Below are 19827 nucleotides of genomic sequence, written 5' to 3' on the forward strand. Positions count from 1 at the left end.
CATGTGTGAGCCACCCCAGCCTTAATTGATTTTTAAAATGTTGATTCAGTCTCCCATACCTAGGATAAATCCCACTTCTTCATGATGTACAATTCTTTTTATACATTGTTGGATTAGATTTGCTAATATTTTGTTGAAGATTTTGGCATCTATGTTCATGATCAATGTGGTCTGCAGTTTTCTTGTAATGTCTTTGTCTGGTTTGGTATTAAGGTAATGTTGGCCTTATACAATGAGCTGAGAATCATTCCCTCTGCCTCTGTCTTCTGAAAGAGATTATAGAGAATTCATATAATTTCTTCCTTAAATATTGGTAGAATTTGCCAGTGAACCAATCTGGACCTGGTGTTTTGCGTTTTAGAAGGTTATTAATTATTGATTCAACATCATTAGTACGTAATAGCCTATTCAGATTGTCAGCCTCTCCTTGTGGGAGTTTTAGCAGATTGCAGTTTTCAAGAATTGGCCCATTTCATCCAGGTTATCAAGTTTGTGGGCAGAGTTGTTTATAGTATTCATTTATTATTTTGTAATGTTCACAGGATCTGTAGTGAAGTTCTTTCACTTCTAATATTTGTAATTTATGTCTCCTCTATTTTTTTCTTCATTATCCTGTCCAGAGGCTTATGAATTTTGTTGATCTTTTCAAAGAACCTACTTTTGGTTTTGTTGATTGTTGTCATTGTTTTCTGTGTAGACTTCTTTTCTTCTTCCTCTTTTCTCTTCTTTTTGATAGGGTCTCACTGTGTCACCTAGGCTGGAGTTCAGTGGTACAGTCACAGCTCATTGCAGACTCGACCTCTCAGGCTTAAATGGTCCACTCGCCTCAGCCTCCTGAGTAGCTGACACTGCAGGTGTGTGCTACCACACCTGCCTAATTTTTAAGACAATTTTGGTAGAGATGGTGTCTCACTTTGTTGTTCAGGCTGGTCTCTAACTTCTGAGCTCAAGAGATCCTCCTAACTGAGCTTCGCAAAGTGCCAAGATTACAGGCATGAATCATTCCACCTGGCCTCTCGTTTTCAATTTCACTGATTTCTGTTCTGATTAAATTTTTTTTCTGCTTACTTTGGATTTAATGTGGCCTTCCTTTTTTTTCCCCTAAGATGAGAACTTAAATTATTGATTTTTATATCTGTCTTCTTTTCTAGTGAATTCATTCAGTAGCACTAGAGTCCCTTTAAGTACTGCTTTTGCTGTATCCTACAATTTTTGATAAGTTGTGTGTGTGTGTGTGTGTGTGTGTGTGTGTGTGTGTGTATGTGTGTGTGTGTTTAGGTTTTTAAAATTATTTTAAAACTTTTTGCAGGGCACAGTGGCTCACAACTGTAATCCCACCACTTTGGGAGGCCAAGGAGGGTGGATCACAAGATCAGGAGATTGAGACCATCCTGGCTAACATGGTGAAATCCTATCTCTACTAAAAATACAAAAAATTAGCCAGGCGTCATGGCACACACCTGTAGTCCCAGCTACTCAGGAGGCTGAGGCAGGAGAATCGCTTGAACCCAGGAGGCAGAGGTTGCAGCTGTTATAACCCAGTGAGTTGTAAGGAAAGCACCACACTCTGAATTTCAATTGCAAGTCCTTTATTGCCAGCGACTGAGAGTCAGCTCATACTTAAAAACCTCTCGGCCCTGAAGGGCTTGATTCCTTTTTATACCTTGCTTAGAGAAGGGGAGTGGCAAAGCGGAATTTTACAGAAGCAGAACAAGCAAGTTAGGTAAAGAGGCTGGTAACCAGGAGGCAGGAGGTTCCCAGGATTTTTGCTTACCAAGGGGAGTAGCAGGGGGGACTTTCCATACAATCAATCACCAAGGGGTATAGGTTATTCACAATAGCAGGTAGACTCGCCAAGCAGGATGTAGTTACAATGATTACAAGGTACAGGGTACAGCGTGACTCAGCTGTGCACCTGAAGGAGAAATGGCGGGGAGGGAGAGGCTAAGATGGAGTTTGTCAAGCTTACATCTAAGATGGAGTCTGTTAGAATGTCAAACAGTGAGCTGAGATTGCGCCACTGTACTCCAGCCTGAGCGACAGAGTTAGACCCATGTCAAAAACCAAAAAAGATAATTTTTTTTTTGTTTTTGGTAGAGATAGATTGCATCTTGATGTGTTGTTCAGAGTGGAATATAGTGGCTATCCTCAGGCACAATCGTTATGCGCTACAGCCTTGAACTCCTGGCCTCAAATGATCCTGCTGCCTCAGCTTCCTGAGTAACTGGGATTACAGGTGTGTGCCATTGAGTCATGTTTTTAAATTTAGTTGAAAATATTTTTAAATTTCTCTTACAATTTCCTCTTTGAACCGTGTGTTATTTAGAAATGTTTTGTTCAATCTTCAGATATTTGGGGATTTTCCAGCTGTCTTTTAGTTACCAGTTTCTAGTTTAATTTCCTTGTGATACAAACACAGACATTGTATGATTTCCATCCTTTAAGATTTGTTCAGGTATGTTTTATTGTAGTCCAGAATGTAGTCTGTCTTGGTGAATGTTTCACATGAGCTTGAGAAGAACATGTAATTCGCTGTTATTGAATGAGTAGTCTCCAGATGTACAGTTGGTTGGTCATGTTACTGAGTTCAGTTACATCTTTGTTGATATACTGTTTGCTGGGTCTGTTGGTTTCTGGTAGAGGAGTGTTAAAGTCTCCAACTATAATAGTGGGTTTAACTATTTCTCCTGGAAGTTCTGTCAGTTTTTGCCTCACGTATTTTTATACTCTCTTGTTTAACACATACGCCTTAAGGATTGTTAGGTCTTCTTGGAGTACTGACCCATTTATCTTTATGTAATGCTCGTCTTTATCCTTGATACCTTTCCTTGCTCTCAAGTCTGCTCTTTCTGAACAGAAATTAATAAAGCTACACCTGCTTTATTTTTAAGTGTTATTTTTAATTGAAAAATAATTGTATATATTTAAAGAGTACAATGTAATGTTTTGATACATGCATACATTGTGCATTGATTAGCAGGGTGATTATTATATCTATTACCTCAAATATTTATCATTTCTTTGTGGTGAAAACATTTAATATCCTCTTGTTTCGCTATTTTAAAAATATACAACACATCATTATTCACTGTAGTCACCTTGCTGTGCAATAGAATATTAGAACTTAGCCTATGTAACTACAGCTTTACCATTGACCAATGTATCCTTTTCCCCTTATCTACCCCTCAACCGCCACCGTGTCCCCCAGTCTTTGGTAACCACCATTCTATTCCCTACTTATATTAGTTGACTTTTATAGGTATAAGTGAGATAATACAGTCTTTGTCTCTCTGTGCCTGGCTTATTTCACATAACATAATGTCTTGTCTAAGTTCATCCATGTTGTCACAAATTATAGAATTTTGTTTTTAAAGGCTGAATAGTATTCCATTGTATATATATGCTACATTTTGAAACTCCATTTGTTCACTAACAGACACTTAGGTTGTTTCCATATCTTGGTTATTGTGACTGATGCTGGAATGAACATAAGAGTACAGATATCTCTTAGGCATACTGATTTCAATTCCTTTGGCTGTATACTCAGTAGTGAGATTGCTGGCTCTTATGGTAATTCTGTTTTTAGTTTTTCAAGGAACCTCCATACTGTTTTCTAAAATAGCTATACTAATTTACAATATCACCAGCAATGTATAAGGGTTACTTTTTCTTAAAATCCTCACCAACACTTGTTATCTTTCATCTTACTTTATAATAGCCTATCTAATAAGTGTGAGGTAAGTGATACCTCATTGTGGTTTTAGTTTATACTTCTTTACTTTGATGATTAGAGATTTTTAGCATTTTTTCATATATCTATTGGCTATTTATATGACTTTTATTGAAAAATTTCTATTTAGGTCCTTTGCCCATTTTTAATAGGGTTATTTGTTGTTGTTGTATTTGTTATTGAGTAGTCTGAGTTCCTTGTATACTTTGAATATTAGCCCCTTATCCAGAGTATGATTTGCAAAGATTTTCTCCCAATCTGTGGGCTATCTCTTCTATTCATTGTTCCTTCTGCTGTACAGAAGCTTTTTAGTTTGATGCAATACCATTTGTCTATTTTTGCTTTTGTTGCCTATGCATTTGGAGGCAAGAAATTTGTCCTTTTGTCCAAGAAATCTGTGCCCAGACCAGTGTCAAGGAACTTTTTCCCTGTGTTTTCTTCTAATCGTTTTGTAGTTTCAGATCTTACATTTAAGTCTTTAATTTGTTTTGATTTATTTTTAAGTCTTTAATTTGTTTTGAATTGTTTCTTGTATTATATAAAGGGTGAGATAAGGGTTCATTTCCATTCTTCTCTGTGTGAATATCCAATTTTCCCAGCACCATCTTATTGAAGAGACTTTTTCCCATTGTGTGTTCTTGGCACCTTTGCCAAAAATCGGTTGATCACGGATGTGTGGTTTATTTCTGGCCTCTTCATCCTATTCTGTTGGTTGATGTGTCTGTTTTTATGTCAGTACCATACTGTTTTAATTACTATGCTTTATAATATATTTGAAATTAAGTAGTTTGATGCTTTCAGCATTTTTCTTTTTGGTCAAGATTACTTTGACTATTGGGGTCTTCTTTGGTTCCATAGGAATTTTAGGATTAAAAAAATTTCTGTGAAGAATGACATGAATTGGAATTTTGATAAGGATTGCATTGACTCTGTAGCTCACTTTGTAGAATGGATGTGTTAACAGTAGTAATTCTTCCAATTCATGAACATGGGATATCTTCCCATTTATTTGTGTTATCTTCAGTTTCTATTGTCAGTATTTTATAGTTTTCAGTATGCAGATCTCCCACTTCCTCGGTTAAATTTACAGCTATTTAATTTATTTTGGATTCTATTATAATACTGTGTTGAACAGAAGTGGTGAGAATGGACACCCTTATCTTGTTTGTGATCTTAGGAGAAAGGCCTTGTTAGCTCTGGGTTGTCATATATGGCCTTTATTGTGTTGAGGAACATCCTTCTACCCCTAACTTGTTGAGAATTTTTATTCTGAAAGGATGTTGACTTTTGTCAAATGCTTTTGTACATCTGTTGAAATAATCTTATGATTTTTGTCCTTCATTTTGTTAATAGGGGGAATCATAGTTATTGATTAGCATATGTGGAACCAACCTTGTAACCTATGAATAAATCCTACTTGATCATGGTAAATGATTCTTTTAATGTATTGTGGAATATGGTGAATGATTTTTAATGTATTATTGAATATTCTTCGTTATTCGTTGAGATTTTTGCATCTCTGTTGATCAGTGATATTGGCCTGTAATTTTTTTTCCTGTAGTGTCTTTTCCTGACTTTGGTATTAGTGTGATATTGGCCTCATAAAATGAGTTTGGAATTATTCTCTTTTCTCTAGTTTCTAGAAGAGCTTGAGAAGGATTGATATTTATTCTTCTTTATATGTTTGGTAAAATTCAGCCAGGAAGCCATCTGGTCCTGGGTTTTTGTTTGAAGAGAGACTTTTAATTACTGATTCAACTTTACTCATTGATCCATGCAGATTTTCAATAATTTCTTGGTTCAGTCTTGGTAGGTTATATATTTCTAGAAATTTGCCCAATTCTTCTAGGTGGTCCAATTTGTTGGCATGTAATTATTCAGAGTAGTCTCATAATCCTTGATATTTCTGTGTTATCAGTTATAATGTCCTTTTCATTTCTGATTTTGAATCTTCTTCTTTCCCTTCGTGTAGCTAAGAGTTTGTCAGTTTTATTTTTTAAAAGTCAATCTTTAGTTTTGTTGATCTTTTCAATTGTTTTTCCAGTCTCTATTTCTGCTCTGATATTTGTTATTCCCTTCCTTCTAATGTTGAGCTCAGATTATTATTCTTTTTCTATTTCCTTAAGGTGTGATGTTAGATTATTTGCAAACTTTCTTCTTTTTTAATGCAGACATTTATTGTTATAAATGTCCCTCTTAAAACTGTTTTTGCTGCATTCCATATGTTTTGTCATGTTGTATTTTCGTTTTGTCTCAAGATTAAAAAGGAAAATCCCCATTAATTTATTCTCTGACGCAAATAGTTTTTCAGAAGCATATTGGTTAATTTCCACGTCTTAATTTTCCATGATCCTTCCTGTTATTGAAGCAAGTTTTATACCATTGTGGTTGGAAAAGATAATTGATATAATTTCAGTTATCTCAGATTTGTTGAGACTTGTTTTGTGGTCTAACATATGATCTGTCTTGGATAATGTTTTGTGTGTTCTTGAGAAGAATATATTCTGCTGCTGTTGGGTGGAATGTTCTGTATATGTCTGGTAGGTCCGTTTGGTCTAAAGTATAGTTCAAGTCCAGTGTTTTTGTATTGATTTTTCTGTCTAAATGATCTGTGAAATCACTTACTATTATTGTGTTGCAGGCTATGTCTCCTTTCAGACTTTTTAAAATTTGCAATATATGTTAGGTGCTCTTATGTTGGGTGCAAATATATTTACAGTTGTTTTAGCCTCTTGATGGATCGATCCCATTATTACTATATAATAATGTTCTTTGTCTCTTTTTACAGTTTTTTCCTTAAAGTCTGTTTTGTCTGAAATAAATATACCTACCCTTGACTTTTTTTGTTTCTATCTGCATGGGATGTGTTTTCTCATCCCTTCACTTTAGTCTGAGAGTCAGTCCTAAAGTTAAAGTGGGTATCTTGTAGGCATCCTGTGTTAGGTCTTTTTTTATCCATTGAGCCACTCTATGCCTTTTGATTGGATAATTTAATCTATTTACATTGAAAGTAATTATTGACAAGTAAGGACTTTCTAGTGACATTTTAAAACTTAGCTTCTGGTTTTTTTGTTTGTAAATCCTTTGTTTCTTTTTCCTCTCTTGCCTTCTTTGTGGTTTGACGACTTTCTGGTATGCCTTGGATCTTTTTTGTGTGTATCTATTATAGTCTTTTGTGTTTACCCTGATGATTACATAAAACATATTACACTTACAATAGGCCATTTCAAGTGGTAACACCTTAATTTTGATCACATATACAAAATCTACACTTTTATTTTTCCTCCTCACACATTTTATATTTTTGATGTCATACTTTACATCTTTTTATAATTTACATTCCTTAAAAATTGTTGTAGCTTTAGTTCTTTTAACAGTTTAACCTTTTTAATAGGAATATAATTAATTGGCTGGGCACAGTGGCTCACACCTGTAATCACAGCACTTTGGGAGCCTGAGGTGGGCAGATCATGAAATCAGGAGTTTGAGTCCAGCCTGACCAACATGATAAAACCCCATCTCTACTAAAAATACAAAAATTAGCTGTGCATACTGGCATGCGCCCATAGTGCCAGCTACTCGGGAGGCTGAGGCAGGAGAATTGCTTGAACCAAGGCGGTGGAGGTTGCAGTGAGCTGAGATCACACCATTGCACTCCACCCTGGGTGACAGAGTGAGATTCCATCTCAGAAAAGAAAGAGAGAGAGAGAAAATAAATTAATTTACCCTACTCTGTTATACTACTAGAATATTTTGGATTTGACAATGTACAGCCGTATATCACTTTACAATGAGAATATGTTCTGAAATTGCATTATTAGGTGACTTTGTCATTGTATGAACATCATTTGAGTATATTTACACAAACCTAGGTGGTATAATCTATGATACACCAAGTCTATATCATATAGTCTTTTGCTTCTGAGCTATAAACCTGTACAGTTTGTTACTGTATTGAATACTATAGGCAGTTGTGACACAATGACAAGTAATTGTATATTTAAACATATCTAAATATATAAAATATACAGTAAAATTACCATATAAAATTGTATAAGGTACTTATTGTGAATAAAGCTTGCAGGACTGGGGTTGCTCTGGGTTAGTCAGTGGGTGAGTAGTGAGTGAATATAAGGGCTTAGAACATTACTTTACACTTTTATATGACTGACAGAATGGTACATTTGTTTACACCAGCATCACCACAAACATAGGTAATGCCTTGTGTTACAATGTTATGATGGATGTAGCATCACCATCACTAGGCAATATGACTTTTTCATCTCTATTATAATTTTATGGGACAACTGTTGATGTCATTATGTAGCACATGACTATACACTCATATGTCTTCGTGCTACTGATAGTGTCTTCTTCCTTCAGCATGAATCACTCCCTTTAGCATTTTTTTTGTCAGGCAGGTCTAATGGTGGCAAATGCTCTTTTTGTTTGAGAAAGTCTTTATTACTCCTCATTTTTTAAAAGACTGGATTGATGAGTATAGTATTCTTGGTTGATGGGCTTTTTTTTTTTTTTCTTTCAGGATGTTGAATATATCCTCCCATTCACTTTTGATCTGCAAGGTTGGTGTTGAGAAATCCACTGATAGTCTTATGTGGTTCTTTTGTATGTGATCATTTGGTTTTACTTTACTGCGTTCAATGATCTGTGTTTTAACTTTTAATAATTTTATTATGATTGTCTTGGCATAGGTCTCTTTGGATTCATCTTATTTGGTATTGTTTGGGCTTCCTGCCTCTGGCTTTTTATCTTTTTACTAAGGGTTGGGAAGTTTACTGCCATTATTTCTTTGGATATGCTTTCTGTTCCTTTCTCTTCTCCTTCTGGCATGCCAATAATGCATAAGTTGTTTTACTTGATGGTGCCCCATAAATTGCTTAAGCTGTCTTCACTTTTTCTTCTTTGCTTTTTTTTTCTCCTTAGATTGGATGATTTCTGGTGACCTGTCTCAAGTTAACCAATCTATTCTTCTACTGGATCTTATCTACTGTTGAACCCTTCTCTTGAATTTTTCAGTTCAGTCATAGTACTCTTCAGATCTATGCTTTTCAGTTGATAATTTTATACTCTCTCTTTGTCGAAGTTCTCAGTTTGTTCTTGCATTTCTCTCTTGACCTTGGTGAGCATCTTTTTGACCATTATTTTGAATTTTCTCTCAGGTACACACATCTCTCCACTTCACTCGGGTTGGTTTCTGGAGATTTACTATAGTCTTTTCTTTGGACTATATTTCCTTGTTTCTTCATTTTACATGACTCTCTATTTTGGTTTCTGTGCATTAGATAAGACAACTACCAGACTTGTCTCATGTGGGAGCAAGATCTCATTAATCTGTCTGGCCAAAGATTTTAAGGTGCCTTTCAAATCTTTGTGTTCATCCAGATTGTTGTCTTTGTTTTTGGTGGCACTATGGAGCTTAAGATGTGCCATGTTCTGTCAGTACATCAAGACAAGGAGCCAGTTTCTCTTAGATGTAGCTGGAAAGATTCGGGTATTGGCTGTGTGTTTCAGTTTCTTCTGTCTTCATGGTGAAGCTGGATGTGGGTATCTTATTTCCTACCCTTTCTGTGCTAAGCCAGGTAGTGGATCTATGGCAAATGTCTGAACTCACATTCAGGCTGTACCCTCTGATCCTGGGGAGATAGCTGCTGGACATGTCCACCTCTTTTTTCTTGGATCTAGGGCCACTCAGGAAGGCAAACTCCCATCAACTCCTAGAGCTAGTTTGTTAAGAAGACAATACCTTGAGTGGAAGTTACAGAAGTTGTGGTGCTTGATGTGTAACCAGACTTTTTTCACGTAGAATTGGGGAGGCCTAGATTTATCATAGGGGTGAGCCAAAGGAAAAGTTCATGAAGTGTCAAGCTTTGGCTTTGGGGGCTGCAGGACTGTTGTTTATTTGCCCTGTTAGCTCCCCAGTGCAAGTCCATTAGAAGCCAGCTTGTCAAATGGCCACTCGAAGTACGCCATAGCCCCTTCTGGAGAGGATATGGAAGCTACATGTTCTTACCCCTTTTTGGCACTTTTCCAAGGGGACGTAGCCCTTAGAAGTGTTTACACACTTGTTCAAGACCACCTCTTTGTTCTGTGATCTAAGGAGACTCTCAAATGCCTAGTATCTTCTGCTGTCAGAGCTAAGAGTCGTTTAGGGAGGGAGTCTTTAGGGAAGTGCTATAAATGTTGGAGCAGTTGATATGTGGCATAAACCCCATCTGAGGAGAAATAACTGTTTTTAAAGCCTCTTCTCTGCACTGCTCCTGGGTGAAGTCATCCCTGAAAGTGCCTACATGCCCATGTAAAACTGGCACTTTTTTCTGTGGTGCAGATAGATTCACATATACTTTGTTCCCTCTGGTTTCAGAGACAGGATGTTCAGGACACTGTCCGTTGAGTGGGAGCTGTAAAATTTTGGGTGCTCAGATTCTCTTCCATGAGAGGTTAATAAACCTGGAGTTATAATCCTCTTTGCTCTCAGAGCCAGTAAATTAAAAACCAGACCATGGGAAACCTTAGAGTTAGAGTTCTATATGTGAGTACAAATCCTCTTCTCCACAGGAAGAAACTTGGTATTGGGGATTCCTTTCCAGATAGTATGGTGCAGTGTCTAAGGCAGGGTCCTATGCCTGAGTGTGCCGCAGCTTTTCCTTTCCATTTGATGTGGAAATTTTCTCACTCACCCAGTGGGTAGGAGTCTCTCAGTTGGTCCCTGACTTTCCCCCTGAGGGAACTAATCCATGAATAGATGTTTATTTGGTGCTTTTGTGGGTGGAGAGAGAGTCAGGAGCTTCCTATTCTGCCATGTTGCTGACATCACCATCTCTTACCTCCTGCTTTTTAATGATTATTGTTGGTGTGATAAAACTTTCCCTACCCTTGCACTTTTAATTTGTATGTGTCTTTATATTTAAAATAAGGGTTTTCAAATATTGTTTGTTCTCACTTATAAGTGGAAGCTAGGCTGTGAGGATGCAAAAGCTTGAGAATGATATAATGGACTTTGAGGACTTGAGGAGGGGTTGAGGGACAAAAGACTGCTTATTGGGTACAGTGTATACTGCTTGGATGATGGGGGCACCAAAATCTCAGAAATCAGCACTAAAAAACTCATCCATGTAACCAAAATACCACCTGTACCCCAAAAACTATTGAAATTAAAAAGTATGGGTTTTGTGTAAACATCGTATTGTTGGGTCTTTTTTTTTTTTTTTTTTTTTTAATAATTTTTGGGATTTTTTTTTTTTTTTTTTTTTTTAAATCAATTCTGGCAATATCTGTGTTTTGAAATATTTAGAACATTGATGTGTAAGGTGATTACTGATAGAGTTGGATTAGAATTTAGTTAGTTACCTGTCACTATAACTAGATATCCGAGGCTGTAGTTTATAAAGAAAAGGGATTTATTTCTTAGAGTACTGGATGCTAGGAAGTGCAGTGTAGAGGTGGCACATCTGGTAAAGGCCTTCCTGCTGGAGAGGACTCTGCAGAGTTCTGAGGTGGCAGAAGACATTACATGGCAAGGGGGTTGAGTGTATTAACTCTCTCTCCTCTTATAAAGCCACTAATGCCCTACGTCTCAAATACCATAGTTGGATTTCCCACCCTCTTAATACTGTTATGAAGGGGATTAAGATTTAAAATGAGTTTTGAGGGCAGAGGGGCAAATATTCAGACCATAGCATGTACCGTATTTGTTACTATTTTTATCTGAAGCCCTTGTTCTTTGTTCCTATTTTTGTCTTTGGTGCTTTTTCTGCCTTTTGTGGTTTTGAGCAATTTTTATGATTCCATTTTCTCTCCTCACTTAGCATATCAATTATATGCCTTTTTAAAAACTTTCTTTTACAGTGGTTGCCCTAGAATTTGCATATACATTTACAACTAATCTGAGTCAATTTTTTATTTTTATTTTTTGAGATGGAGTCTCGCTCTGTAACCCAGGCTGGAGTTCAGTGGCGCGATCTTGGCTCACTGCACCTTCCGCCTCCCAGATCCCAGTTCAAGCAATTCTCCTACCTCAGCCTCCCAAGTAGCTACCCAGCTAATTTTTGTATTTTTTAGTAGAGATGGGGTTTCAACATGCTGGCCAGCCTGGTCTTGAACTCCTGACCTTGTGATCCACCCACTTCAGTTTCCCAAAATGCTGGGATTACAGGCGTGAGCCACTGCTCCCAGCCTCTAAGTCCATTTTTAAATAACGCTGTACTATCTGTGAAGGTAGTACAGGTAGTGTAAGTATCTTGTTATGACAGAATATTCCTAATTCCTCCTTGTCCCTAGGTCTTTCTTCTCATTTATTTCACTTATACATAAGCATAATTAAACATGTATACCTATGCATATACAATTGAATACACTTGTTGCTATTAATATTTTGGACAAATGGTTGTCTATAAGATCAGTTAAGAATAGGAGAAACAAAAGTTTTTATCTTTCACTTATTTTTTGTCTAATGCTCTACTCTTCTCTGTATAGATGAGTTTCTGACCTATGTCATTTTCCTTTTCTCTGAAGAAATTCTTTTAACATTCCTTGAAAGGCAGGACTGCTAGCAATAAATTTCTTCAATCTTGGTCTGAGAAAGTTTTTATTTCCCTTTTACTTTGAAAGTATAATTTTTCAGCATACAAAATTCTGTGTTGATAGGGATTTTTCTCTTTTAGCACTTTAAATATTTCACTTCGCTGTCTTCTTGCTTGCATGATTTCTGAGGTGATATCAGACGTACTTCTTATGTTTGGTGCTCTATAGCAGGGTTCCCAACCATGGCCAGTTAGGAACGATGCTGCACAGCAGGAGGTAAGTTGCAGGTCAGTAATAGAAGCTATGTCTCTATTTATAGCTCCTCCCCATTGCTCACATTGCCACCTGAGCCCTGCCTCCTATCAGATCACCAGCAGCATTAGACTCTCATAGGAGCATGAACCTTATGGTGAACTGTGCATGCGAGGGAGCTAGCCTGTGCCTCCTTATGAGAATCTAATGCCTGATGATCTGTCACTGTCTCCCATCACCCCCAGATGGGACTGTCTAGTTGCAGGAAAATAAGCTAAGGGCTCCCACTGATTCTACGTTAGGGGGAGTTGTATAATTTTTTCATTATATATTACAATGATAGCAGCATAGGCCCATTTGGAGTAGCCACTGAGGGGATGTCAGCTGCAGCATGGGAGGCACAGCCAGGGCTGTATGCTCCATGGAGCTGGTGGGGGTAAGGAACAGATGAGAGCCTTGCCCACTACCACGCTGATTCCCCACACTCCCAGGCGCAGCTGCAGCCGCCCAGCCATGGCTCTAGAACTGGACATCCCTGCACTCTTGGAGGCCTAGGAAGCCCCACTTCCCCCAAAGGCTCAGAAGTTCCTGCTCCTGCTCCCTGGCCTCTTCCCACTCCTGGCTCTCACTCTGATTTTGGAGAAAAGTTGAAGCTGAGCCTGGGCACTCTTGAGACCTTGCCAGGTATGCAAGCACCCAGGGTGGTGCTGATATACCAGCCACCCCACCACCTCAGCTCCCTCTGAAAAGTTTGAGTGCTGACAAGCTCAGGGAGAGAGGATGTGGGAGTACTGAGTGGGGGCTTAGCATGGGCCTGCAGGCACCCCTTGGCTTGAACAGCCTGGTCACCATGGACAGCATGTTGATGGTGGCAGGAGGCAGACAGATTCATTCCTAGGCAGGAAGGGGTAGGTCCTTGGTGAAGCCCCACCATCAAGCCTGGGACAGTCTGAAGCCTGAGGGCCAAGCTGCCAATTCTGAATGAAGTCTGCAACCTGAAGTAAGAACTTATGGTGCTTTTTCCAGACAGCATGCACTTCCTTCCTTCTGAGCCCATGAAAACCCTAGACTCAGCCAGACTCACATACTGGTCAGGCCAGCCTGCCTGCAGAAGGAGGCTTGCTGAGAGGTGAACACTTGTCAGTACAGCCTGCCTGCGGAAAGGAACTACTCACTTCAGGTCTCCTCTCTGCTAAGAACTGGACACTTATCAGTACAGCCTGCCTGCAGGAAGGAGCTACCCACTTCGGGTCTCCTCTCTGCTGAGACCCGGATACTTGTCAGTACAACCTGCCTGCAGAAAGGAGCTACCCACTTTGGATCTTCTGAGAGCTGTTCTGTAACTCAGTGGAGCTCCTTTCCACCTTGCTCACCCTCCAGTTGTCCATGTACCTCATGCTTCTGTCGAATGATGGGACTGAAAGAGCTGTAACACAAACAGGGCTGAAACACACCCCCCACTCACCACATTGTGGGTGACAAGAAGGAGAGAAGAGCAGCAGCCTTTCTGGCTGTCCAGACCTTGGGGCTCCCTGAGCCAGGGCTGTGACATGCTGTAACACCCACTTTGGGGCTCTGCAGTATCTGGCCTCTCTGAGCTTTTGGGCACCATTGCATTACCTTTGTCCAGATGCTGGTGCCTGCAGCAGAAGCCGCTTGTGGTACATCTGGTCCAGCTGCAGCCTCGTGTGGAACCGGCACCTGGAGCTGCCCATTCTGCCACAGTTGGCATGCCTGGCTGTGCATAGTGGCCAGACACCACACTCGTTCACTCACACAGCCATTGCTGCCCCGTGCCTGGCTTGCCATTGGCAGGCATGAGATCTGGGCCAGTAGTAGTGTGAGCCAAGCACAGCTTGCTGGACTGAATGGGTGGAACAAGCCCAGGAGATGTGAGTAAAACTCAAGCAGAGGCATCTCCAGCCACAGAGGTTTCCAGCTGGCAAAGTGACATCCTAAGGATCCTGTGACACAATGTGATAATAATAGAAATAAAGTACACAATAACTGTAATGCACTTGAATCATCCCTAAACCATCCCCACTCTGGTCTGTGGAAAAATTGTCTTCCATGAAACTAGTCTCTGGTGCCAAAAAGTTTGGGGAACCACTGTTTTATACATAAGCTGCTTTTCTTCCTCTGGCTTCTTTTATGATTTTTTTTTATCTTTGATTTTCTGAAATTTGAATATGATATGCTTGGGTGTAGGGTTTTTTTGGACATTTATCTTGTTGGTATTCTCTGAGCATCCTCGATTTCTAATTTACTGTCTGACAATGTTTCAATGAAATGTTTCATAATATTGCTTTAGCTATTGCTTCTGTCCCCTTCTCTCTTTATTGTTATTCTTTATTCCCATTACATGTATGTTATACCTTTTGTAGTTGTCCAATGATTCTTGGCTATTCTCTTCTGTTTTGGAAGTTTCAATTGACATATATTCAGGCTCAGAGATTCTTTCTTCAGATGTGTCCAGCCTACTAATAAACCCATTAAAGGCATTCTTTATTTTTGTTAGAGTGTTTTTGGTCTCCAGTGTTTCTTTTTTATTGTTTCTTAAAATTTCTATTTCTTTGCTTATATTATCTGTTATTTCATATTGTCTGCTCTTTACATTAGATCCCTTAGCATGTTAATCATGGTTGTTTTAAATTCATAGTTTGATCATTTCAGTGTCCATGTCATACCTAGATCTGATTTTGATGTTTGTTCTGTCTCGTCAAACTGTATTTTCTGCCTTTTAGTATGCCTTGCAGTTTTTTTGTTGAAAGGTAGACATGATATACTAGAAACAAGGAAAATTGTGTTTAATATGTCTTTAGTATTGCAGTGATAGGGTGTTGGGGAAGGGAAAGCATTCTATAGTCCTGTCATTAGGTCTTAACCTTTTAGTGAGCTTGTTTCCCTGGGCTGTGAACTTCACAAGTACTTCTCAGTTTTTGCATAGTCACCCCGTTGGGTGGTACCAGATTACTGGAAGGGGCTGGAGTTGGGTATTGCCCTTCTTCCAGGCAGATTAGCCTCTGGTAAAATAGTTTCTTCCTGTTAATAACAGGAAGTTCTGGTGTATTTCTAAATGGTTCCTTTTCCCTCCCTCTGCCAGAAGCAAGAGTAGATTTTTCTCTCATCTTCACTGTGAGTTGCTGGTAGAGCTCTCAGAGGTAAAACTCACAGAAAATGTAGAGGTTTCCCTATGACAGGGTCCTTCTTGAATTTTTAAGTCTTAGACTTTTCCACTGTGAACCACTAACAATTTGCTAATTATAGTTCAAGATTTCTTGCTTGTTTTTCTTACTTAAAAGTTTATGCTCATGAATTTCTGCTCAGCTAAGTTGTGATTCTCTGTAGCTGCTTGACCATCTTCAATTTTGGGGGCAGTAATTTGTTCTGTGCTCTCATTTCTCTGATGTTTTTGTTTAGCTTTTTACTTGTTAGGATGAAGTAGTGACTTTTAAACTCCTTGTGTGTTAGACTGGAAACCAAAAGAACTCACAACTGTTTTCTCCTGGGTGTTCTTTCTTTATAGTTTTACATTTTACATTTAGGTGTCTAATTAATTTTGGATTAATTTTTATATTAAATGTGAGGTATGGTTAAGATTCATTTTTTGTTCATTCATAGTCAGTTACTCCAGCACCATTTGTTTAACAGATTATCTTCTCTCCATTGAATTGCCTTTGTATTTTTATTAAAAAATCATTTGACCTTCTATGTGCAGGACAACTTTTAGATTCTGTTCTTGTCCATTGTTCTATCTGCCTAACCTTTTTCCAATGGTTTGATTACTGTAGCTTTATAGTAAATCTGAAAATCATGTCATGTGAGACCTCCAACCTTGTTTTTTGGTTCAGCTCTTCTACTTCCTTTGCTTCTCTCTATAAATAATAGTAGACTTACCTTGTCACTTTATTTTTTTAAAAATCATGCTGGGATTTTGCTTGCAATTGCATTTAACTGTAGAACAGTTTGGGGAGAATTGACATATTGAAAATAGAGTTTTCCAATTTTCAAGAATTGACATCTTGAAAATAGAGTTTATTCTATCTTTCAATTTGGTTGTTGTGATTTTCTCTATCAGTGTTTTGTAGTTTTGCATACAGATTCTTGCATGTATTTTAAGATTTATATCCAAATATTCCAAAAGTTGACTTGTATCTTATAACCTTGCCACAATCATTTACTAATTCTAGTTGGTTTTTAGTAGATTATTTGGGATTTTCTATGTAATCATATTGTCCTGCAAATTTAAACAGTTTTATTTTAATTTTTTTCAGTCTGTGTGTTATTTATTTCTTTTCCTTGCCTTATTTCAGTAGCTAGAACCTCTAACATGATTTTGAATAACAGTGATAAGAGAAAATCTTCTTGCCTTTTTCTGATCTTTGTGAGGGATGAGGAAGCATTCAGTCTTTTATCACTAGGTATGTTAACTGTAAGATTATTGTAAATACCCTTTATCAAGTTGAAGAAGTTCTCTTCCATTCCTAATTTTCTGAGAGCTTTATCACAAATGATTATTGAGTTTTTTGAAATGTGTTTTCTGTATCTAATGAAGCAGTGGTATGAATTTTTTCTTCCACAGTTTATTGATACGGTGGATTACATCGATTAATTTTTGAATGTTAACTTTGCCTTGCATTCCTGGGATAATCCCTTCCCTGATACTGTAACTGGGAGCAAACTTTTCATTTTCATCAATGGAATGTAATAATTACTATTCTGTATCACTGGACCCTTTTCTGTAAACAGCATATAGTATACAACCTCTGTCATAAGGTCTCGAGATTTGTTCGCTTCTTCCTAAAGTTTAGACTGCTCAACCAGAGCACCTACAAGGAGAGACAGAAAATTTGCCAACTTGTGGTTGTTACATAATACTGGAGAACACATCTTAGATTTTTAGAACACAGGAGCTTCTGAGGCCTTCCAATTTCTCTTGGTTATAATCTATTATCCTTTTATATATTGTTGGATTTGATTCACTTGTATTTTGCTGAGGATTTTCACATCCATATTAGAGGCACTAGTCTATAGGTTTCTTGTAATATGTCTTTGTCTAGTATAACAGTTCAATTATCATGACAATTACTATGATAATTCTGACTTCATTAAATGAGTTGGGTAGTGTTTACTCTTCTATATTATTGAAAAATTTGTGTAACATTGACATTATTTCTTTCTCAAATATTTGGCAAAATTCACTATAAAGACATCTCCGCCTGCAGATTTCCGTATTGGAAGGTTTTTAACTAAATATTTAATTGTCAAAACAGATAAAGGACTATGCAAGTTATCTGTTCCTTTTTAGATAAACTTTGCATATTTTTTAAAAAATGACTATTTTGTCTAAGTTATCAAATGTATGGCATAGAGTTATTCATAGTATTTCCTTATTAGTTCATTGTAGGATCTATAGTTATGTCTTCTCTTTTATTCCTGATATTTGTAACTCGTGTCTCTTCTTTTTTTTCTTTTTCTTGGTCAGTGTGGAGAGAAGTTTATCCATGTTTATCAACAATAGTTATTCTTAAAGTACTCATGTTTCATATACCTTTTAATAAGCTTTAGTTATATTTTATTTAAATATCCAAGAATCTATAAGGTATTTTCTATTGTTATTCTCTTTTGCAGATTAATAAAATCAGGCTTGTATATATTAGGAAACATGCCTGTAATTCAACGGCTAGGATGACAGCTCTAGGATTCAAATAAGTGTTGTTGACTCCAAAGCCTTTGTTTTTGACCACTCTGAGTTATTGACTGATATACAGGACAATAAAAATCAAGAAGACATATGGAGAAAATCTTTTCCCTGATATTGTAACTGGGAGCAAACTTTTCATTTTTATCAATGGAATGTAATAATTACTATTCTGTATCACTGGACCCTTTTCTGTACAGCGTATCGTATACAACCTCTGTCATAAGGTCTCTGGAGATCTGTTTGCTTCTTCCAAAAGTTTAGACCGTTCAACCAGAGCACCTACAAGGAGAGACAGAAAATTTACAGACTTGTGGTTGTCACACAGTACTGGAGAACACATCTTAGATTTTTAGAACGCAAGAGCTTCTGAGGCCTTTCAATGACTAGATAAGTGAAGCAACTATCCTGATGCCATCCATTCTTGGTCAATTGCAAATAAAAGTCTTTATGCCCTTCTCTTTAAAATGTAGGCATTTCTTTCCTTTCATAGGTTAAGATACGGCTTTGTTTTTTTAAGACAGGATCTTGCTTTGTCACCCAGGCCAAGAGTATAGTGGCTCTAATACGGCTTACCACAGCCTTGACCTCCTGGGCTCAAGTGATCCTCCCACTTCAGCCTTCTGAGTAGCTGGAACTACAGATGTGTGCACCACCATGCCCAGCAATTTTTTAAATTTTTTGTAGAGACAAAGTCTTGCCATGTTGTCCAGGCAGATCTCAAACTCCTGAGTTCAAGAAATCCTCTCACCTTGGCCTCCCAAATTGCTGAAATTACAGATGTGAGCCACTGCACCCAGTCAAGATAATGCTTTTGAAAATAAAAGTTGACATGGCTTGCTTGTTTCCTCAGGTTTGACGGTAACTGCTATAAAAGACTCAGGAGAATGGAATTTGGAGGCTGGGGCATTAGTTCTTGCAGATGCGGGCCTTTGCTGTATTGATGAGTTCAATAGCCTCAAAGAGCATGATAGGACCAGTATCCATGAAGCAATGGAGCAACAAACCATAAGTGTTGCTAAAGCTGGGTAAGAGTTTCTTTTTTAAAAAATCTATGGGAATAATGGGATTATTTAATATATGGTTGGGGAAAATGTGAACCTTGTTGAGCTGCAGGTGTTTTCCACTTAAGATTAGGAGCATATCAAGGGTTAGCTCCTATCATTTCTGGTCAATATTGTACTAGACGTCTAGTCAGTTTAGTATGAAGAAGACAAGACATTCAGATTGGAAAGGAAGAAGTCAAAACTGCCTATATTCTATGTGGCATGATTGTCCACATAGAAAAACAAAAAGAATTTATGGAAAGCTGCTAGAACTAATAAGTGAATCTTAAATGGCCAACGTATAAACATTCTGTTTCCTAGCAATGAACAATTGGAAATTGAAATAAAATATACATTTATAATAGCACCTCCAAACACGAAGTATTTCCAGATAAATTTAGCAAAATCTATTCTAGATTTGTACATTAAAAACTTCAAAACATTAAGAAAATCAAAAAGGATTTAAATAAATGGAGGGATATACCTAGTTTCATCTATCAGACTTAATATTGTTAAGATGCAATTTCTCCCCAAAGTGATCTGTGGAATCAATGCAT

General features: G+C 37.7%; 1 protein-coding gene across 5 annotated transcripts in view; it reads left to right on the forward strand.

Moving 5' to 3' along the window:
- Positions 1-19827, forward strand: part of MCM9 (minichromosome maintenance 9 homologous recombination repair factor) — a 145410-nt gene that overhangs the window by 63981 nt on the left and 61602 nt on the right. For 3 of the 5 annotated variants that reach the window (XM_037742949.1, XM_017541070.2, XM_017541066.2), the window contains one exon: positions 19078-19252. The exons of 1 other annotated variant lie outside the window; for it this stretch is intronic. In XM_037742949.1, the coding sequence (XP_037598877.1) occupies positions 19078-19252 (175 nt within the window). Of the gene's footprint in view, positions 1-8273; positions 11735-19077; positions 19253-19827 lie in introns of those variants that run through there. One more of the 5 variants, XM_037742951.1, reaches the window with a different exon arrangement.

This window comes from Cebus imitator, unplaced genomic scaffold (assembly GCF_001604975.1).
Source record: "Cebus imitator isolate Cc_AM_T3 unplaced genomic scaffold, Cebus_imitator-1.0 Scaffold130, whole genome shotgun sequence".
In the NCBI taxonomy this organism is placed as follows: Eukaryota; Metazoa; Chordata; class Mammalia; order Primates; family Cebidae; genus Cebus; species Cebus imitator.